The sequence below is a fragment of the Thunnus maccoyii genome, chromosome 8, assembly GCF_910596095.1.
Source record: "Thunnus maccoyii chromosome 8, fThuMac1.1, whole genome shotgun sequence".
NCBI classification, from domain to species: Eukaryota; Metazoa; Chordata; class Actinopteri; order Scombriformes; family Scombridae; genus Thunnus; species Thunnus maccoyii.
In genome coordinates this window covers 2,511,790-2,535,356 of record NC_056540.1, presented here as the reverse complement: position 1 = coordinate 2,535,356, position 23,567 = coordinate 2,511,790, and the positions used below count along the sequence as shown (strand labels likewise).

The window sequence follows — 23,567 nt, the reverse complement described above, 5'->3', positions numbered from 1 at the left end:
CACCTAAACTCTTGTGCTCTGCCCCTGTCCGACCTCAGGCTGCCCACCTGAGTGCCGCCTCCCTGGTTCCCAGTGTCCTGGCTGCCTGCCTGTGCGCCACCTTCCTGGTTTTCCACACCCTGCACCACCTCCCTAGCTACCTGCTCTTTATCATGGCTTGTGGACTGTCAGTTTTGGCCTCCTCCTCTCCTCATCTTGCGTCAGCCATCCATCCTGTGTCCCTTGGTGGCATTTGTGGGATGTCTGGGATCCGTCCCTAAATGGGGGGGGGGGGGTTCTGATCCTGCCTGCCTGCCATCATCTGAGTTTGGGTCCACCTGCTCCACACACCTTCATGACAATGCTACTGTCAGGTATGTGTTTTTTATCATATGTAACTATGATCAAAAATGAAGTAAATATGATGAAATATTTAAATTTTACAAGCACAAAACCCACATTTTACTAAAAGATTAAATGGAGTGGTAGGAACCAGGAGGGAGCAGGGACTACCACCGGTGAGGGAGTGGACCAAGTGAACAGCTAGCTCTCCCGTTGTGCCCTGACAACAAAATATATGTTGAAAGCAGGTGATCAGAGTTTTTTCCATTTCTTGTATGCATACTTTTTTTTTTTTTTAGATTGCACGTCATAACCTCGTTATTTGCTTTAAACAGCACAGGTGGACATGCTTACATCGCATACAATGGCGTGGAACCAACAAAAAGTCATCAGGCACTTTCCACAAAATATGTGAAGGTAAGTATCCTTTTAATGGTTTTGTTGTGTCCTTTGTTTGTACTTGGCCTGTTAATCATACAAAGTTTTAATACTGAGTATTCTATAACACTACTTGTCAGACTTGCCAGAGACTCCTGGATGAGACTGCAAGGCTGGTTGAAGTAAAAACAGAGCCACATTGCTCAGATGAAATGGAGTCACAGTGGATTTCTGATGTGAAGGAATGGGCAGCTGGTGGTAAGCATGACCAGATAACAGAAAACAACATATTTCCTTTCTCCCTACTATAATAATTTTCAGGTTTGATATTAAAGAGCAGCCAAAGACAGTAGATCTTTACTGGTTGGTAATAAGACCATCTATGGATGTTGAGTTTATTGTTAACAATATTTCTGGTTATTTCGTTAGCCCAAGTGTGCAATGCTCAGTGTTCCCAGTAAGATAGCGTTAGCTTGGATCCGATGTAGCGGGGTGTGTTTTCAGAGCATGAAAGGCAACACCCCGCTGTCCTTATTTGAAAGGTCTTGGCTCCAAACAGAAAAAATTATGCCTACCATAAGTTGCAACATCTGGGTTTCAAACTGGATCCAATGCAAACCAACAGATGATGTCACACCTCGTTATGTCCAGATTTATATATGGTCTATAGGTAAAAATAATTGCTTTTTCATATTTGTGGCTGTCACCTTATTGTGATCATCAACCATACATTACCCTCCTTTTAAATCACCATTACATCGCTGTCATGTCTAATAGCCACTGTGATAAAGCCACAAGTGTACCCACTGGTCCCATTTGGATAAAAGCCAAAGAACAGGGAGCGAGAAGGAGCGATATTAAATAAATAAAAGTAGCAGCTTTAATTAAAGTGGGATCAGTAAAGCCATGTCAGTCAGCCTTCCACAGGATTAGTTGTACGCTCCTCTGTCACTGAGGACTTGCCACGCTGTCACACTGTGATGGCTGATTTCTGTTTTTCTGTTTCTCTTACTCGCACATTCATACTTTTCTTGTTAACACTTATAAGTTAGCTTTTAAGTTATCAGCCCAAAAAAGCCTAGTTAATATGTCCTTGTGAGAGGTGTTGGCCAGTATAAAAAAATCCTATACTATATTTACATGGTGTGTCTTGAGTAATTAATGAAATGTTTTCTGTAACTTGCCCAACATTGATGAGGAACAGCCTCACCTGTCAGAAGATGTGTCCCATTTCATTTGCATTAATTTCATTAGTGTTTGTCCAAAATCATTCAAAATTAAAATCAATCAAATAGACACTTATTAGTGCACTCTATACTGAGCAGTACAGAGAAATTTCTGATATATCTGACTGATTCAGTCATTGTTTTTCATCAGCACTGACAGGTTAGTGTAGCACCCATTGCATTCCATGTTAACTTGTGGCACTAATGTTATGTTAAAGGACTCCTCCCTCCATCCATTCATGACGCTTTTCACTAGAAATGAGTGTGGAGCTCTGGAAACCAAACAACCGTGAACTGTGAAATGAAAACTTAAAATGCATGAATGCTGTTTTCTCACTCATCCACTTGTATTCTGAAGCAACTTACCGCCCCATACTCTGCTGTCAAGTTTTATGGTGTGTTCAGTCAGAATGTTAGCAAAGTTTCACCTTGTGTCATTTACACATATTTGCACGCTGGACTGATGTTTATTCAGCCAAAATACCAACTGTACATTAGCTGTTAACTAGCTGGCAACATACCATGTCTGTGGGACTGTGTCTGTTATTACTGCTATTTACTTATTTATTATTGATAATTGCATTTTTGTTGTGGAATTGTAGTAGTTCTGAAGTTATGAAATGTAAAGTATGAGAGAGAAGTCTATTCCCCAACCATAAAATGGTTACATGAAATACATGGTGGTCTATGGCTGCCAGTATTGTGATCAATTCAATTGTTTAAAATTAAATATTCTTTTTATGCAATGTATGACAGAATTAAAAGTAAAATTGTTAAATCATTTTCATGTTTGAAAATGCTTACTTGCTGCCAAAATGCAAATCCAAAAGAAAACTCTTCTGACAAAGAATCTTCAGTGTACCCCTGAGCGTGATGCTATAATAAGCACCTTGGCAGTCCCTTTTGTGTATCTTTTTTTTATTGAAAAAATACACCAAGGAAATGCTAATGTGAAAATTGAATTTAAATTTTAAATAAAGGCCTCTTTTATGAAATCTGTCCAAGGTGAACCATTCTGACACTGGTCGTGCTGTCCTCTGTATGTGAGTGAGGTATTTTGACAGCTGGATAAACTCCTTACTTTCACTAAGACTCTATAGACAGAATCATATTTTGCCCACAGGTCTATTGGCTAAGGAAGTTTAAAACTGAAAACAGATGCAGAAAGTATGATTACTTAAACTGCATTGCATTTGACAACAAACTATCATGTGCCTAGCTTATAAAGTAATCTTTTTAACTAAATTGTCTTTTTAGTACTTAATGAATATAAACATGAATTATGATAATGATGGAGCAATTAAATCTCAAGATTACTGTACATAGATCTATGACCTAGAGAAAACATAGCATGTAGCTAGCACTGTGCATGAACTAATACAGAATATACAACATATTTTATACACTCTCAAAATGATGAGATTACACAAAATGAAACTGTAGAAATACAATTAAGCATAAAAGGCAAAGATACATACTGACAATACTGCCAAACACATAAGGTGTATGCAGATGGATGTGGATTAACTAACTACAGGTCTGTATGTAAACAATACTGTCCTCCATGAGGCTGAACATTGAATTCCTACTTTCTGTATCTAATCACATGACATGGAATGAAGGTTACGATATTGTAACCCTACTTCTATAAGCACAGGCAGAGCCCTCAACTGGACTATATGGGTAATACTCTCCTCCAATCACATGCATGCAATCGCCCACTGAAGTCTGCGTGTACGTAGCCAGCCAATCAGGATGTGCCTTGCTATTACGTGTATCTCACACAGTGTAAAAAGCAGTGTCTTGCTGCTACTCTCATCCCGAAACCACTCAAGTGGACAATATAGGAGCGGTAGGGTCCATAGGTAGAGGGCTAACCCTGTGCTTATAGAACCAGGGTTACAATATTGTAACCTTCATTCTTTCTCATACATGTCATCAGACTGCCTCACTGAGCCAGACCGGCTATAGGTTAGTCGCCACAGCCCTCCTACTACTCTATAATCCAAGCCGATTAAGTGTAGCAGTAGGGGGCCCAACCCAGGCCTCAGGGGGTCCTTACATGCCTGTCTGTAGGTTTGGGAGACTTACAAAGCCAAATACCAAGGTGCTTCTTGGATAGGACTTTACCGGCCACTCCCTCTGCATACACTTTAACAGTGGCATGAGACAGCCCCTTTTCCACCGAATACTGTAGACAGGAGAGAACCTGTTGCCCTGCACGACAGGGTTTCAATCACCTTTCCCTGCACCAGCATTGGAATCCCGACCACTTTGCTTTGTAGCAAACAATGGCAGATCCTGCTCTCGCTGCCTGGATGGTCAGCACCACTTGTGCAGACAGTCCAGCCGGCATCAGCCCGTCCCCCTCAGCAGCCAGTGCTGGAGAGGTTGGCCCAATGTGGGAAGTGTATCTATCCAGCCCACATCTTGGGACAGAGGCCCCTAAACTTGGGGAATGGACAAGGGCTGGGCCGCCAACATCTGGGTGATCTCTGCTTACCACCGTGCTGAAAGGTGGTCCAGGGTTTATCAGGATATTCGATAGTGGCTCTTGTCTCACTCTCCTCAGCAGAGAAAGAATGAGACGAAGAGGAGGAAAGGCTTAAAGCAGCCTCCTTGGCCATGGCATGTGTGGATTGTCTTGTGGCATCATGGAGAACCAGAGCAGACAGTGGGTGTTGATGCAGTACCCACCTGACCGATACTGAAAGGGCCAAGTTGAGTAGCTGTGTATGCTTTCCCATGTAGGGAAGTGGCATAAACAGCAGGAGACAGTACTTACACTAAACAAACATGAATTGTCCTCTCCCTGGACAATGTGTGGGTGCAGGCATTATTCCTTAGTGATGATATAATAACATAGTGCTTAAGAGTTCAGTGCTGAGCTTTTTCTGGCTAGCACAGCCTGCAGCTGCATGAATGCTTTGTGCATGATGCAGCTTCTGTGACCAGCTGGATGAGGCAGGTTGGGCTGCTATCATCCCAGCGTCACGGAGGACTGGAGAGGTGGGGAGGGTGGACAATTGGCTCAGCGGCGCCTTCTCCTCTTCCAGCCTCTTGAAGTGCTGAGTAACAGAAGAAATGGATCCGAAAAGCCCATCCAGAGCCATGGCAGTTACCTCTGTAGGGTGGTGAGTCCCAACCACATGTGACGTGAGCCCACTGTGGCAAGTGACAGCGAAGCCCAACACTCCCAGATTGTTGGCTGCAACAGCCAGCTGTACGCCCAGCTGGAATCTTTTCTCAAAAATATTCCCGCATGTCGCCATTCCTGCACCAGTGGAGACTGCGGCTTCCTGCTCACCACCCAGCCACCCCGATTAGGAATAAGGAGGGCTGCAAGGGCCTCTTCCAGGGGTGGCACACTGGGACAGCCTGTCTCCGTATGGCCCTGCACTCTCAAGAAGGAAATCAGTCCCACGACTGGTGACACTGTTTTCAGTGGCTCCTTCCAGGACACTTCAACACACTGCCAAGTGTCCAGGAGACGAGGCGAAACAAAGGCAGGTTGAGCCGGATGAGCTGGGCTGTAAAAGCCTTCACATAGCTGGCTGACTGGTATGGGCAAGATAGGCAGGGGCAGTGGAAGCCCTACATGCTCCCCCGCCATGGCCATAACCTTTGGGAAATCATGGCAGACTGAAGTCGGCGGGGGATTTTGGAAGGTCAGCAGTGTTGCAGACACAGATGAGAGGTTGTCGTCGTCGTCCATTAGCAAAGCTGCTGGGATAGTCTCGGCAGAGGCATCTGGCGGTGGCAATGGAGGTCCGGACGGAGCGGGGGACTCATCCTTGATGCGGAGACTCATCCTCAATGCAGAGATCAATCTCATGTTCCAGTTCACTCTCGTCACAGCAGAGTCAGTCACACAGCCGAAAATGGTCCCACCATTACCAGCACTGAGGTAAAGAAAGTCCTCAGCAGTGCATGCATGGTTGTGGCTGCATCATACCGTTCTCTGCATGGTTCCATCTGAGGTAGCAGATGTGATGCCTGTTGGCAGCAGCAATGAGACCAGGGCACAACGGGCAGGAATGAGCTTAGAGAGGTGACTCCATTCATGGAGAAGTAAGATCAGTGAGCTGAATTTGCCATCGCTGAAGTGATATATTTTTATCTTTGAAATTGTATCCTTTTATATTTCTTTTTTCCAATCCTTATTTTATATATACTTTTATTCTAATTGTTATTTTTGCACATTAGCCTTTCAGTACATTCTCTAGAGTATGCTATCTTTGCATTTTACTGCACATATTGAAAATATGAGCATGTGAAAAATAAATCTTTGAATCTTAAATCAGTGGTGTTAGGGGTAATACTGCCTATTTGACCTATATCCTTTTCATTTCACTTTTAATTTTGGCAGCAAGTATGCATTTTCCAAATGAATCATTTTTTTTAGTTTAAGTGACTGATTTCACTTTAACATTGGCAGCCACAGACATGAGACATGACAGACAGTGGTATGGTGAAGGAGGAGATGGGGAAACATAACAACAAACATGGTTTTCTTGGACAAAGTTAACTATTAGATAATCATTTCATCAGAAAATATGTGAAAGTCTCTTCATTCTGTCATTCAGAAGGAACATAATGATCACTATTGGTCTCCAGAACATGTAATTTGTCTTTCAGAGATTGTGCCCATTTCACTAAATTGTAAGACTGTGTTGGCTGAACACTGTGTTGTCTCATTCCAAATTACAGCCATTGTCTTCCCTCTCTGCTTGGCCATGGCGCTACAGAAGCCAGGCCTCTGTGTGAAGCCCTAAGCAGTAATTTATATTTCATAGAATAGGTGAAATTGCGGTGGTGCCAGCAGGACTTACCTCAGGACTAACCACACTCTTGGCAGAGAATATTGGATTAATAGCTAATAATACAAAAAAGGAGCCTGAAGCTGGTGGCCAACAAGCTGCAAACTCAACAACATTCTCACATTCTTTTTCTGGCTTCCTTTCTCTTCCCTCAGTTTGCTGAAGCAGCAGGTTAATAGATTATGAATCCCCACTGATTAGAGCATCAAAAATGCATGGCTCACTGTAGCAGCATGTGCTGTCTTCTTGGTATGTCTGTGAAACTGGAAGCAGAGTGAGCTCAGACCAGTTTGTGTGGCTGAGCCTGGCCTTTTATTATAAGTGTCCTATCAGTCAGGCACTATGCCTCACCTCAGATATGACAGGAGATTCTAGAAACAGCCCAATTTTGAAACTGTATTAAAGACATTAAATATGCTAAATAGTGCTAAGGAAAACATTGGTCGTAAATCTATAGCTTTAAGTATAAAAAGACCTGCAAACTTGATGCCTTTTGGCAAATTTGCAGTTTTCAATTAAATGAGTTAAATTAACTATGAAGAACAGGTTTTTGTTTTTCGGGCAGCATGGGCTTACCACTGCAATCCTATCACCAGACCAAAATTCTGCAAAATCCAGTAATACTGTATATTTATTAATTAATGACAAGTTGTTTTTTTTATGTCCTCTGACAGTGTTTTTAAAACTGCTCACTTTCTGCAATATTTGCAAATTGCAGCTATGGTATGATTAAGGTTGGGGAAAGATTGTGGTTATGGTTAATATATAGGTGAACATTAATTGCAGGTGACATTATGCAAACTCCAGCGTGCATGAAAGCGAGACATGCTACTTGCCCATCCACCACCCTGACCTCCGCACCTTCACTTTTCCCCTCATTACGTAAATAACACACTTCCGGGCACAGTACAGTAGTCCTATGGAACTATACTGGGCTGGGCTACCTCTACATATAAATATCTGGTCGTTTCCCTCCACCTAGGCAAATCACAGAAACATCTGTACTTGATGCAGGATACTGCGTCACCACATGTTTAGCTACTCAGCTAATAATGCAAACTGTGGTAAGCTCCACTTTTGGCCGGTGCTGATTAACTAAGCTACAGTAACTTGTCCTGAGTAAGCTAACTTACCTTTGTTTTGCCCAGTGACAGCAATGTTAACTATGGGTGAAAACCCACTGAAACAGGAGTGTTGCAAAGCAAAAAAGTGATTTACTTCTCTGGGGAAACCATGGCCGTTGCCTGGCATTCCAGCCTGTAGCCCCAAAGACTTTTTCTGTAGCCCCGAATAATTCTCCACTTTGAGCGGTTTTTCAGTAAAGAAGATGTTGTAATTTTGTATCTTCAATGAACGGAACGGAGGCAAGACCAGTCAGAGAGGGTTTACAGAAGAATACGTGAACATGCTGTCTAATTGGCTGTCTGTCATTCTTCAGTTGATGGGATTACTATGCCAAACACTAGCTCACACAGCCAGTCAGTGTGAGGAAAAAATGGATATACGAAGAATTTTACTGGTAAAGGGGTTGAAGCTGAAGCAGTGGCACAAACATCCTCTCATGCAGAGCCAGGAAAACACTGACAGCTTAGTTGTGCCTCCCTTTAGCTAGGGACACCAAACTAGCCTAGTCTTGTCTTAGAGAGCCAAAAAGGTTTTATATTTTATTGGTCTGGTAGTCCGACAAACAGTGATAACACCCGAAGCGAGTTTTATGATCAATCCAACTTTTTTTTGATCATGTCATACACTGACAGCTAAGTTACCACAACTTCCATAAAACAAAACTTTAGGCTACTAGCTGAGCTGATAACGTTAGTCACTTTAAAAAGTTGGCTCACTCACGAGAGATGTCAGATTAAATAAACACTTAATCTAAATGATTTAGATATGTCACACACACATCACTGTAGGTCAGTGTCAAGTGTAATTACATTATATTGTGTAATCATATATTGTAGTTCATATTAAGTAGGTCCATCAACAATGATTTTGAAATCAAATTATGAAAGTTTACTCAGTCACCCAGTCAGTGAGTCAGCTCTTGTTTGTGAAATTGACATTGTACTGTGGGTTTTGGGGATTTTCCATCATGTAAGCCCAGTAATAATGGTAGTAGGTATCTGATATGACGCTTATTTTGGTTTAAGACATTTGAGTGGCTGGAATGTGCAGATTATACAGTAAATCAAATCCAAACCCTTCCTTCCTTCTCTAATTTTCACATTTTTAAGCAAAGCCCTCACATGCAAGAAAAAAATGCATGGAAACAGTCTATTTCGAGGTGTTTTTAAAAAATTTTTGATTATATAGTAAATCAAATCCAAATCCTTCCTGCCTTCTCTAATTTTCACATTTTGTCCCTAGTCTAAACACCTGTGGTTATTTTGTTCACTGTAGAATCCCATACACCAGCATGTGTGATGCTATGTGTGTATATGCACTAAAAGGGATGGAGTTTCACCGCTAATCATTCATAAGTGCAGTCCAAAGAACAAAAGAAGTGGTTAAGGAAGAAAAATTGGCAAGAAAGAGGCAGATGGCTAGCAGCAGTCACAATCACAAGTAATCAAACAAACAAACAATGGTTTAATCTAAAAATGTCACATAGCTGTGAAAAATGCTCATCAAAATTACAGAGAGCACAAAAGCACAAGGTTGTCTTTAAATGATTTGTTTTGTCAAATATATTCAATTTATAATCTAACCAAACAGAAAACAGCATAGTCACATTAGAGAGGCTGGAATCAGGTAAGTAATTGAAAATGTTATTTAATTTGCCATTGACTGACTAATCAATTCAGCACTAAAAAAAGTTGCTAAAATGAGACATCATGCAGTTAAACTGAATTACTGGCAAGGTAACACAGCAGTTGTAATTTATGATGATAAACGTGGACATGTTCTCCTTCTATTCTTATCTCAAAGTACACCAGAATGCTCCATTTATGTGTTACAAATTGAAAACATTTTCTTCCATTTGGGGATATCCCTGACTCCCTTACAGTGGTTTGATTTTGGAATCTGCACTAGTTTCATTCCACTTGAATTTCAAGCCTGATAAAGGCTTCAAAACCCCACATTGAAGTCCCATATAGAGTGTCACCATGTGTGTGCAGCCTGCAGAGAACAGATCAGACCACAGGATGTGTGGGGGTACAGCTCGCATTGGAAAAGCTGACTGCTTTAATCAATAATGTTGTAATGTTGTGTTTAATTGCTTGTTGCCCACAGTTTGGGCCATCATTTTCTCTTTTGTTAATTAAATTTAGCACTCGAGGCTTGTTCCCATAAATTTATCAAGTAGCTGAGGCTAGCAGGAACAGCCACAAGAAATAAAACATAACCATTGCCTCTTTTCTAATGCATGCTGGGATAGACTCCAGCTCTCACCCCCCTGCAACCCTGAACAGGATCAGCAGGTAGAAAAGGCACAAATGGATTTATCACCAATAAATCACATTCTGGAATGTATGTACAGAATGTACGTACAGTTCATCAATCCGAATTAATCAGTTAAACAGTTCAGTCACTAGTTTGTTCATTGTTTATTAACCATTGGCCCCTGGCTGGCCTGTAGACTGCTATTCTTTGTACTATCAGATTATAACTCACATTTCAATTGCTTTCATCTCTTACTCATTAAATAACTTAAATGATAGTTCAACTTCCTTCAGCGCTTGCTCATTCAACTGCTTTCATCTCCTCAGCAGAGAGTTAATTGTTAGTTTGTGTGTAAGTACTGAAAGTAGTTGAACTCAAGTCTCTCTTAATACAATACTGAAGTGCTCAATATGTATGTGGAAATGGGTTTTGGTTGCTGTAAGAATGCCTACTCTCCATGCTGACCCTGAAGCTTTTCATCTGGAACGAGACTACGCTGTAAGAAATGGAGGACAAATCTCATCTTCATCTTCACTCTTTTTGTTTCCTCAGACTGAAATGAGCTGAAATAACATAACAGCTCAGATAACTACACAACACAAAGACAGTGATTCAAACAACATGCAAGTATGTGGTTTCAGCAAAAGCAACATCCATAGCAACCACCATAGCAACGATAGACAGCCTGAAAGAATCTCCACAATAACTGACAAACTAAACATTATATACAATCACTGAACTGAAGATTATGAAAATAAAATGCAAATTTCTCACGCATTTTAATGCAGAAACTATCTTGTAATATTACATTTTCCACTGAGAATAAAAGGGATGTCAGCCATTTTGTTTGTTTTCGCAGAGAAACTGGACAGTCACATGACAGCACATGCCTGATAACAGGCCTCCTGTGCCTACTGGGCTCCACCAACATTGGCTCAGTGAAATAATTGGATAACAGCCTCCTGAACCTACTAGTTGGTTTAGTAGGCCTCTACTAGCCCAAATATCTGGGACAGATAACGCCTATTCAATAGGTTGATAACAATCAAACTGGGTCCATCACCCGCTGAGCTGAAAATAGCTGATGAAGTGGTAAGTATAAAATATATAGACACATCTCAGTGCTTGAACAATTTACATTGCAGCTTCCCATACATGCAAAACACTAAACATTTAAAGACATTTTAATTCTAGTTTACAGTGTTTGTACCTGCAATTTTCAGTGTAAGCAAGGACATCTCAATTTTCTAGTAAATTACTGTATGTATTGGTATATTTATTCTGTAAATGTGTTTTTGTACATGTGGCATCCCTCCCTCTCTGCCTGCTACTTGTGTGGTTGGTTTTGCTTCCTGGCTCAGGAACCTACAGGCAGAGAAGTGAAGGACATTTGCAAAACAACCTACACCTAAGTAGTTCGGGTCATTACCTATTTACCTGGTATTGTTGTTATTGTATTTGTAGTAGAATAAAAGTGGAAATAGACTAAAAATCCAGTTTTTATTTTTATTATGCTTTTAATTGTAGGATATTAAAGTGTTAAAATAAGCGCCTAAGAATAAACTATCTTATGAAAGAGATCCCCATGCCGGGTCTTGAAGGTGAGTCTTCCAGATCATAGGTGACTGCACTGACTACTGAGCTAAACTGAATGCATCACCAACATATGCAGACAGACCTCTATTTATACACCCATAGAATGACATATCTTCGTCAATTTGGTTACATATTTGAATCAACTTCAACTGTTATGTGTTTTATATTTTAGGCTATTATTAATTATGAAATGCACGTGGGACAAACAAGGTGTAGGTATAGACCAGGCCGGTCTAATATTAGCATTCACTGATATGTAGTTCAAGAGAAAACAGTCATCCAAAAACAATCTGAAGACTTGCAATCAGCAGTGAAAATACTGTTTAAATTCAAACTTCCAACTGAAGAACACTACCTGGAAATGCTCTCTTGTGCCTGTCAGGTGCTTGCTAGGATTGTACCAACTTAATGTTAGCAAAAATTAAACATAGTCACTTACTGGGTAACCAGATGCACAAATGTTATTCTATTTTCTGATACTGACCTTTTGGTTTGTTATTGTGGTGGCAAAAATGAAAATACTGTATTTTACCATCAAATCTTACAGTAGACTACTCCAAAAAGCATCAAAATTGACAGTATTTTACCGTATTTAGAAATAACAGTACCTTACTGTTAGAATTCGGCTGTATTTTTACAGCAGTTTATTACAGTGTACAGTTAGACCATAAAACAATATAAAACAGCTATCAGCAGGTGTCCTGACTCCCTGCAGAAACAAAAAGGTTGTTGTTCCTTTTCCACTGCAGCAACTAAACTGTTTCAGGGTGCAGGTTGCCAAGCCCAACATCCACCAAAGCAAGCACAACACTGGAATCTGTGTTGAAGTGGTATCAGACATGTTTTCAGGTCTTGATTTTATAAATGGATGCAGGTAGCGTCTGTGGATAGTTTCTACTGCCACACAACTAAATAGTTTCAGTAATAATTTCCACAGCAAGACAACTAAACTCTTTCAGTAATAGTTTCCACAGCAAGACAACTAAACTCTGTCAGTAATAGTTTCCGCTGCAGCAAAACTAAACTATTTCAGTAATAGTTAGGTCCAATGAGCCATTGTTTGATGTTTCCATTTTTCAAAATAAAAGACCTTTTTTTTTTTTCTGCTGTAGACCAAGGTAGATACTGAACACCAAGATCAGAGAGCCATGGCAGTAAAATGAAAAAACTGTGTCGGGTCTTGGTTCTTCTGAACTGAGTTGACCCCTTCATTCCAGAGAGTTAGATCAACACAGAACGAGAGAGAGAATGTAAGAGTAAAGGGTGTGTGTGTTTGTGTGTATTGTAGCTCTGGCTAACTGGTTATGACATTGTTATCTTTGCTACTGCTTTACTCCACATTCCATACACATAACTCCTATTACAACAAGTGCTGTGCTATGATCACACACACACAACAGATGGCTGATGGCTGTTTTCTTTGAAGGTTTTTTCTTTGACCTATGCCAGGTTTCTAAACCCATGGCAGAGCTGTAGAAGGGTTTTGTTGTTATTTTTACTCAGTGAAACACATCACTTAAATTATTATTTGTTGTTGGGTAGCAAGGGAATTAAGAGATCATCAGAAACAACTAATACTGAATCATCACTATAGAATAATACCCATCCTGTAATCCTGCAGAAAGCAGGAATCAACACAGCAGTCATTGTTTTTCATTTTAATTTAATTTCACTGCAGGTTGCTTAGAAACCATTCCACCATGTTGTTATTGAATCATCTGGGAAGTTAAAATGGTGACTGACATTGGCCTATCATTACCATGAGCGACGGCTTTCACATTAAACATGATCATATGATCCATTGTTAACATAAAAATATAAATGACTGCAGCTTTAAACGCTTATCCAGTAATTATGAAAGTAATGGGAATCAAATTATTTATATGGGTAACTATGAGCAAGAAAGAAAAAGATCTTAGACAGTGCTGTACACTTAGTAAACAAATTTGAATTCCTGTAGTTTTTCATAAATCTCCTCCTATCTGTATGCTTATGCCCTGTATTGGTAATGTTGAACTAGAATTCAGCTTTCATGAAGGGCCAACTTGAATTCTGTTGTAAACATTTTGATTGATCACTATCATTGCCGCCGTCACTGTCCTCCACTGGGGAAAAACATGCAGCCAGTCTGTGCTTGCTAGGTGATCCAGCTGTGTGTTCCCACTCTGTGGGAATGCTGGAGAGTCTGGGTGGCTGGGGCTCTTCTGCAGAGATGTCTACATGGATTCATTAGCTCAGGCAAGGGCGAGAATGGTACTGCATGTTTGTGTCGGGCAGTTTGTGCGGGAGACTCTGCCAGAGGTGACTGTGTCCTTGGCTTGCTCTGTCTTCACATTCAACATTTTTGTGGGAGGGCTGTCAAACTCAAAATGTATTGAAGTCTTTGTGTGTCTCTGCCTCTCTTTTGTCTCTCTCCTGCCTTTAAACACTTGTACTGACAAGAGTATTTAGCTGGAGGGGGAAGCGTATCAAATCTGCAAAGAGATTTTTCATCCCACACAGAGAGAACAAAAGAGAGAAAACCCTTTTTATCTCACCCTTTTTTTCCCTAAGTCCTTCTCTTTCTGTTGTTTGTCACCAGCGGCGGTTATACTTTGTCGACTACCATGAGCAGCTCACCCGATACAAACACAATTACTGAAACACTTATGCTTTGCCACAAACCTACTGCCTGGTGGTGACTTAACGGAACATGAAACAGCTTTGCTGGAATCCTTTAGAAAAAAAGGTGTCAAGTTGACACTATGCTATATCAACTATAAAGACAGAAGTAATAAACTTCTGGTGCACTTTTCAAGAATGAAGCTAAATACTCATCAATAGAGAAACTGACCCTTCACTAAGCTTAGTTACTCTTGCTATACCTGTTAGGGGTTCCTTTCTAGCATTGCATACACACCATTTTTCAATGAGTCCATAGCTGTGTCTCAAATCACATACTTCTGTTAGTACACTTTCATGTAGTACACTGTGTACACTATATATTACTGGCATAGTGCGTGAATTTTGACAGGGTAGTGTTGTCTCAAATCAAACACAGCCGTTGTGCACTTACTGGAAATGACGATCGCAAATTAGCATTAGCTAGCGTTAGCATTCGCGTTATCGCATTGCATTTCCTATACTTCTCAGTGTGAACACACTTATGCACTCAAAATGTTAAGTGTAAGTACAGAAGTATGTGATTTGAGACACAGCACATGATTTCTCCATTTTGCTAATGATTTAACAAGTTTCGCTGGCAGATTTGAGCAGCCATAGCTAGCTGGTTAACTAACATAAACTCCGTGAGCTTGTTCAAATCTCTCTCTGGCTGAGTTACTAATATGCCTAACTGACCTGCTTGAAAATGAGAACCTTGCAAGACGGTATAAATGTTAATTTAATTACTTATAATTACTACATATATAATATGTATAATACTAACTCAGCAGTGTGTAATGATGCAAAAAAATGCAAGGCTAAAGCTAAAGGGGATAGGGATGAGGTTGGGTTCAGATTAGAGGCCTATCTGAAACCCCTTCCTCCCAGACATCTTTCCAATGAGGGAATTGGTGGGATGTCCTCTCAAGCTCTTGAGATTTCATGTGTACAACAGAGTGCAACACAGCGAATTCCTTCCCATAGACTTTACAAAAGTGTGCATGATTATCCCAATTTTTACAATGCTTTTAGCCCCAAGTGCAGCCATTCGGAACAGCCATAAACACTTTTTCCTTTAAAGATGGCCAGATGACACATCATAAGTTTCAAGCATACTTTCAAGCATCAAGGCCCTTAAGGTAAGAAGAAACACAAATTGGTGGGGAAACAGACCTCAAAACAACACTGGACTGGTGCCTTCCAGTAAACGAGGCTTCCTGTAATGTCACCTGTAACCCTGCTCAATAATGTAGTTAGCTAATGATATGCTAACTCTAGGCCTTAGCAGTAATAAAGCTAATGTTAGATTACTACTGTAGGTGATTACCTAGTTAGCTAGGCATGCTAACATAAGCGGTTTGTTTAAAGCAGACAAACAGTGTACATTTATTCTTTATGCTCAACTAGGTTTGGGTTTGGGAAGGCAAATAAAAGAAGTCACCACCCTCCAAACTATTTGGAGACTTAGTATCTTTCTTACTACAGCCCCATGCACACCACTTCAACATGTTCAGAAATCCAAAGCTTGACAGACCTGCCGTTTCTGGTTGCTAAGCTATGATTGGACCATCTCTGTCTGTTTGAGAGAGGAGAGTTGTCACCCAGCAACGTGAAGTGTGCATTTTGCCAAGCACAACACTGGATTCTGTGTTGAAGTGGTATCAGACATGTTTTCAGGTCTTGATTTTATAAATGGATGCAGGTTGTTTCTGTGGATGTCATCTCAGCTATCGTTTTGGAGCAATAATAATACCCATGTTCAGAGTGATGGTGAGAGCTATTCAACCTATGTCCAAATGATTGCTGGGAAGAAGTTTGGAGGTGGTTTGGAGGCGAGGTGACATGTTTTACAGTGTAATTTGGTTATTTGTAATTTGTCCAAAAGTAAAATCAAGAAACGTGGACAGAGAGGTTACAATCTGTCATGAATGAGGGATGCATGATTGATTGAGTGATCAATCTTGGATGCCAAAACAATATGGTGCATTCAACATGTGTGTGTTGTGGAATACGCTGAAATGCCAGGAAGTGTCAGAGTCTGATTCCAGTCGTTTGTTCTCCTGCAGTCCTAAAACATGCAGCTGTGAGATTAGAGAGCCCAGCTGATTCTACAAGCTGTTTCTGCTGCTGTGGCTAAAACATCAGTGATAAGAGAGATACAGCGTATCAAAGAAAACCCCAAAATGTAATCTGGATATACAACACACAGTGGGAAAACTGTTTGCAGAAACATTCATCACCCTTATCATTGCAACTTTTTGTAAGAAACAAATTTACAAAATATGTGACAATAATTACACAGCAGCTTCACTACAAGCACTCCACTGTTGCACCATTTTCCTGAAAATTTCAGAACACTCTGTTGTGTAAAGAACTCAGTCTTTATCACTGTGTGGGTGTCCGGGAATCTCCAGTATGTCTTTATACAGAGATGCATGACTTTGGCCTTAAATTCCATCCAGTGTCTTTATCTCAAATTTGGTTTGGCAAACTGTATGGCCTGTTTCCACCCAAGCCGCAGGCTGTTACACTTTTTTTCACAACAGACTTTACTACTACTCTCTTGTGGGAGGAGAGGAATGTGCAGAGGCTGATATGTGTTTGCCCTTCAGCAGTGTGTAGTATAACCTGACTTTCAATTGCATAAAGGAACATAATAAGGGTTCCCACATGCCTTAAAATAACACTGGAAACTATAGAATAGTTCCTCAGTGCTAAAAAAGCACCGGTATATAGACAGAAAAAACTCTCTTCGTAAAGTATTTCCATATTTGCTACCAACAGCTGAAGTGTAGTCAAGACCATGGTATTAAGTAATTTTTGACCAAAATACAAAAATACTAAGAGTCTACAGCCATGCTAGCAGCTATACTGTACTAGCAATGCTTTAAGCTAAATGCTAAAGCCAGCATGCTAACATGTTCACAATGAGAGTGAGAGGAGCAGTATATTGTGCATGGAATCTGTGTTCATATTCTGTGTTTTGGTGTTTTGTTTACTCCATATGTGTGTGCTTTTTATTGTATTGTTGTGGACAATTTTATGGACTACTGCATGACATGTATAGTGAAAGTTAGATTGCATGCTGTTTAATGTGACTCAGAGCACAGCCCCTGCACCTCATTGTACTGCCTCCCCACTGATTGCTGCTGGGACATGATTCACAAACCTACAATGGTTGCTATCTTTGCTTAGTATTTTAGAATGCTAATATTAGCTTATTACACTAAACACAAAGTGTAGCTAAACTGTTGGGAATTAGTTTTTCAAGTATTTGGTCATAAACCAGTATATATGTCCAAAGTATTGGACAAGACATACTTTGACATTTCAGTCTAAATAAAAAATGTCAAGCTGCTGGTGGCACTGGAGGAAAAGTCAGGGGATCACCAAAGTCAGTAGAATCCATTGTCTGGAACCATTTCTAATGTTGCTATCAAAATTATCACTAAAAGGGAACTTCAACAACATTACATGCGGGATCAGTTTCTTCACTTTGGTTATTTACTCAGCCTGCAAAAACATTTGTATAATGCTTTCTGTTGGTCTGGATACGCTTTTTCAAGTCTTCCAACATAACCATAGTGGCATCAGGGTTATCTGGGATTGGTTTGGAAATGACTTATTTTTAGCAGAGTTCCAGTGTCTCAAATGGCAGGAGGAGAAAGACATGAAGGATGCTATCAAGTTGTATGATGGTACTATATACCAGGGATGCGTCTCAACCTCATTTGGATTTGTCTCTGACTCAAGTGGTCTTAAAAGGACAGGTTCACAATTTTTCAGGTCTGTCCTAAAACAACAGTTAGGAGTCAAATGAAATGAGTCAAATGAACACTGACACAAGTTTTTCTTGCCATAATCATTCCTCCTATTCACACTGACCATTAGAAGATCCCTTCATAATGCACTCACTTACAATACAAGTGATCAGGGACAAAATCCACAGTCCTGTGAAAAAAAAATGTATTTAAAAGTTTATCTGATGCTAATATGAGGATGCTGCAGTGGCCCTGAGGTGCGAAACACAATATTTCAGGGAACATGACAAGAAAACACAACAACGTTTCACAAAAAACATATCATTTTTTGTGAAATGTTGTGTTTTTTGTTTTGTTGTTGTGTTTTGTGAAATATTGTCGTCCTTTGCACCTCAGGGCCACCGTGGAATTCAGCTGTCTGAGTTAGTCAAATCAAGTGGCTATCTTTCTTTCTAACAGTCAGTATGAACAGGAGAAATGATTACAGCAAGCAACAACCTGTTTCAATGTTCATTTGGGAACCTGACAAATGTTTTAAGACAGACTTGAGAAATTGTGAACCTGTCCTTTAACTGCAGCTCTGCTCACTTCATCATCTGTTTGACCATTTTTAAAATCTGTCTGCTGTAAATCCCCTAAACTTAACTTAATGGAAGTGCAATATTAAATGTAGATATTATAGTCACTGTTGTCTCATAATGATAAGGACTTATGTTTGCCCAATTCAGTTTTAAGGCTTTAAAAGAGCCTTGTTCATTTCGACTCATAGTAGAAAAAACACAGGTGTAACTAGTAACATTAATGACTCCACTCAGGTGTCACATTTAGTCATGACAATGAGCAAACACTATTACACCTATGCTTTTCCTGTTGTGACATGTTAAAACTGTCAAATGCTCTATTTCCCCTGTGCTTTGTATTAGGTCACTAAGTGCAAACTTAGAATTAGGTTATCTTCTGTTGAGGACTTTATTAAACCCTACCAAAATACTTTAATTCAACTCGTTACATTCATGCTGAAACATGCCGATGTCCCGTCTGAGCTGCTGAAGGCTAATTTCATCAGTGGTGTTCATACATGCTACGTTAGACAGGTTATAATCTCTGTCTCATCACTGTGTTTGGTTGCAGGGCAAGTTTATCCTGCGACTGTAGGAGGCCCCAGGACAAAAATGAGCTGTGGGCCCCTGTTGTCCTCTTCCTCTCTGTGTGCTGTGTATGTATCCTGTTGCTTCAAGTACCCATCATGTGCAGATCACACTGCAGACTACACAAAACAGCTCCATTATATTTTACCCAGAGCCCCAGAAACCAACCAGTGCCCCTATACTGGTATACTACCCTGCCACAGTTCGTTTGTGGTAACCTGATTAAACACAAATCATTTCATGAATATGCACCATGTAAGAATAATATAAAATTAAATAATAAAAGGTATTTGTATAATGAGGGAGAAGGGACACCATGGAGTAAGGTGAACAACAACAGTTTACTGAGTTACCTGGAAGTCACTTACATTGAATTATGGGTACATACACTTAGGAACAGTGTTATATCTTTGTCAAGTCCTTTTGTTTTTTCCCTATTTGAATTTAGGTTTCATTCACTTTTCCTTATAAACAGAGTCTCTCAGGAGCCCTTGAAACTCTGCCTGATCTAGTGCCTGGTGGTTGTTCAGGAGGATTCCCTGTGGCTCTATGGTGGATTCTGTTTCTCCTTAGAATGCCCCTGTCAGTCTCTACCAAGTATGACCTTGGCATGTTGGCAGTTCTTAATACAGTTTGTGGAGCTTCGTCTGTGGTGATCCATACTTTCTGTCCAGAGATGAGCTCTGGGAGTGTTCTCGACCGGTGGTGGAGGTTATAGTGTGCAGCTTGCTTACACCTCCCTTCCTTATCCTTCCTGCAAAAAGCCTGCAAGTTTGGCCATTTAGGATACAGCTTACTTAAAAGTTGGGGTAGCGGCTCTGTATGCCAGTAGTGCTCTGATTTAGTCAGTGTCTTTTTTTCATAGACTCTTGACAGTCTTAACAGCACGTTCAACGTCCAGGACTGTGGTCTGGATCAGTGGCCCTCTGTACTGTGTTCTGTGTTTCTGGTGGTTCAAGTGGTTCCGCTCACTTTTCTCTCTCAGTAGGTCTTTGAGTGGCACGGTGACCGTAGCCAACTGTGGCACAAACTTAGCAAGACAGTTTGCCATGCCCATAAGGCGCCGCACGTCATATACAGATGTTGGCTCTGGCATCTGTAGGATTGCTTTAACTTTGTTTGGATCTGGCTCAATGTCTTTTGCGGAAACCTTGTGACTGATGAAGATCATGTGCTACACTTCTCGTTTAGAGTGAGACCTTCATCCTGTATCTTCTGTAGCACACGATGTAGACTTTGGTCATGTTCTCTTCTGTTCCGTCCATACATTAACACATCACCTACATGACATAACACGCCCTAAAAAACTCTCGAACATCTGCGACATCCTTTGAAAATGTTCAGGAGCTGATGCAATGCCAAAGGGTAGGCGGTTGAGGAGGTATCTCCCAAGAGGACTGATGAAGGTAGTCAGGAGTTGGGATTCGCCAAAATCCAGGTCAAACATCGAGTTTTATGTAAAATTTTGCATCTGGCATCATTGCAAGTATTTGGTCAACAGCCAGTAATATGTGGTGTTCTCTCTTCACTGCCACATTCAGTGGTGTGAGATCCGCACAGATCCTGAGTTTGTCTTTCATTGGTTTTGGAGCAGCAACCATTCAGGAACACCAGACTGTTGGTTCAGCTACTTTTGATATGACTCCCATGTTTTCCATTCTATCTAGTTGCTCACATACTTTCTCTCTCAGAGGTAGAGGAACCTGTCTAGGCGTTGAGAGGGCGTAGGTTGTAGCCCCTTCTTCCAGCTCTATGTGGTATGACTCTTTCAGCTTACCAAGCCCTTGGAACACTGCTGGATATGCTGTTTTGAAGTCTGTCTCAGTCTGTGTCACTGTCACTTCATCAGCCCTGTGTACCAGTCCCACTGCCTCTACTGCTGGTAGGCCCAACAGTGGTAGTGTCAATCCTGCCACAAAATGCACATATTGATCTGCAGAGTGCCCTTTGGCCATCATTTTGTACTGGAAGCAGCCTTTTATGTTCAGGAGATTGTGACCTGGTCTGAACAGTCTTTTAAGTGGTCTTCGCAGCTTACTATCTTGCTCTGACTTGAAGACAATTTCTGGTATGGATGTGATGTCTGCCAATTAATGGCTCCCCATTCAGACTAAATTTTTCTCCATCCATAGCCTTGTAGTTTGTGAATCCACTTCGCCTAAGAACATGTAGTCCTGAGTACCACTGTCTGATGGGCCTGTGTATTGCTTGACCACTGCAACATGCTACAGCATAATGTCCTTTTTTGTGACACTTTCAACATTCATCGTCTTTAGCTGGACAGTCTTTCCATGCATGTTTGCATCTTTTTCTGCATTAGGCCCTCTCCTTTTTACCTTGAGCATCTGACTTTTGGTCTTTGTTCATTTTGTTCTGTGTGCTGGAACACAGTATTCTTTTTTCATGTTTGTCTTAACGGCATCAACATTTGTTTTGCGGTCTCCTCCCACTGCAATGCTGTGCAGTATTGTATGTTGTCTCTTAACATTCTCACTTTTTCTATTGCCTTTGCAAGGGTTAATTCTGAGTCCACTTGCAGCTGTTCTGACAACCTCCTGTCTTTTATCCCAACCACAATTCAGTCTCTTATGAGTTCATCTTTAAGCACTCCAAAACCGCAATGTTCTGCTAACTTGTGCACTGCTATGATGACTGCTTCTGAACTTTCTCCCTCTTGTTGAGATCTCATGTTAAACTGAGCACTTTTAAAAAATTGCATTGTGTTTCCCTACACATTGTTAAAATGCAGCTCTCACTGCAACATATTTATTTTTATTTTCATCAATCACTGGCAAAACTCCCAAAATATCTTCTGCTGCATCCCCCATTGCATATAGGAGTGAATTCACCTGATACTCTTCGGGTTTTTCCTTTAATCCTGATGTGACATGAAATCTCTCAAATCATCTGATCCAACTTTGCCATTCTGACAGAAATGAGAAGTCAAAGGGCTCTGGGTGTGATTTTTGTACAACTGCCACTGCCATTTCATCTTTCCCCCCATTTGTTTTATGTTCAGAAAAACTTTTATGCCGCGTCATTGTTTCTCTTCTTCTCTCCGCTGTGTTTGTATTTGGTCAGGCTCTGTTGCTTAGCACCTCACAGACTCAAGCAGACTCACTGGCTTTCTTTGCCTTTGAGAACATGCATCATTTGTTGCTGTTTTCTGCACATATTTCACTACTAAGCTGCTCCCCAAGTGTCTGCTCACTGAGAAAAACATCCGCAGCTTATAGCAGAGCACGAAGGCTTTTGAGTTCTTTTTCCCTCACACCATGTATAATGAAGTAGACAGGACACCATGGAGTTAGGTGACTGACATCAGTTTACTGAGTTACCCGGAAGTCAGTTAGTTTGCATTATGGGTACTGTAGTCTCTACCGCTACAGTATTAAAACTACATTTTGACTAAGGGCTCCTGTGTAAGACTAAGGGCCCTGTTTTAATCACACAAGCACAGACTGTGTGTTGGTCTTCACCTGTTATTTGGGTTAATTCCTGCACAGCAGCACAAAGTCGTCAATTGTTGGCAGTTTTTCAGTCTGCATCAGTGTGGAAAGGCTTGTAAAACATCACAAACTACAGAGGACCACACGCCCCAGCTGATGCAAACAAAGACCTGGCTGACGATCTGAATTTCCTTTACTGCATGTTTCAGGCATATAATATTCAGACCAAATCAGGAGGTGTGGCGTTCAGCCACAGGGTCGAGCGGAGGTGTGTGGGGGTCTGTGGGCCTGTTTGTTTGTGCTTTAGAACGTAACCACTGAGAAACAATCAAAAAATAACGTTTTATTGATCTGATTCACTGGCTTTCTTGCTACCAGTTCAGTTTCATTCACTGTCTAGTTTGCTCGACCACCGCTGCTCTCTTTCTCTCTCTCTCTCTCCTGCTGGTGCTCTCAGCTCTCTCTCTCTCTTTTTCTCTCATCGGGAAGCAGACAGCAAAGTCTAACTTTACTTTTAACGTTATCAAACGAAGAGAAATGTCCTCTCCTCATCCTAGTAATGTCTTTATACTCCCTCATGGCAGAGTTAACAGCTCTGATCAGTTTGATCTCTGGCTGTGATTGGTCAACGCAGATTTTAGCCTCAGTGATGTCGGGTTGCATCTCTCCAAAAGTTGACTCTGGTTCAACTTTCCAGCCGCAGTCCAGTATGGCGCCGCATTGACCAAAACAGCCGCAGCCAAAACACAGGAGCAGTTTGTTTCTTATGCCATCACCCTCATAAATAGCTGACCAGGGGCCATATTCATAAAGCTTCCTAGTGATGAAATTCTAAGAAAAT

At 40.9% G+C, this 23,567-nt stretch overlaps 1 protein-coding gene across 2 annotated transcripts in view; it reads left to right on the top strand.

Annotated features, from left to right (window-relative positions):
* Positions 1-266: 266 nt before the first annotated feature.
* Positions 267-23,567, top strand: part of slc7a11 (solute carrier family 7 member 11) — a 52,985-nt gene continuing 29,684 nt past the window's right edge. Inside the window, exons 1-4 of one of the 2 annotated variants that reach the window (XM_042418054.1) lie at positions 267-353; positions 452-569; positions 662-738; positions 840-957. In XM_042418054.1, the coding sequence (XP_042273988.1) occupies positions 557-569; positions 662-738; positions 840-957 (208 nt within the window). In that variant the 5' untranslated portion in view covers positions 267-353; positions 452-556. Of the gene's footprint in view, positions 354-451; positions 570-656; positions 739-839; positions 958-23,567 lie in introns of both variants that reach the window. The other variant, XM_042418055.1, reaches the window with a different exon arrangement.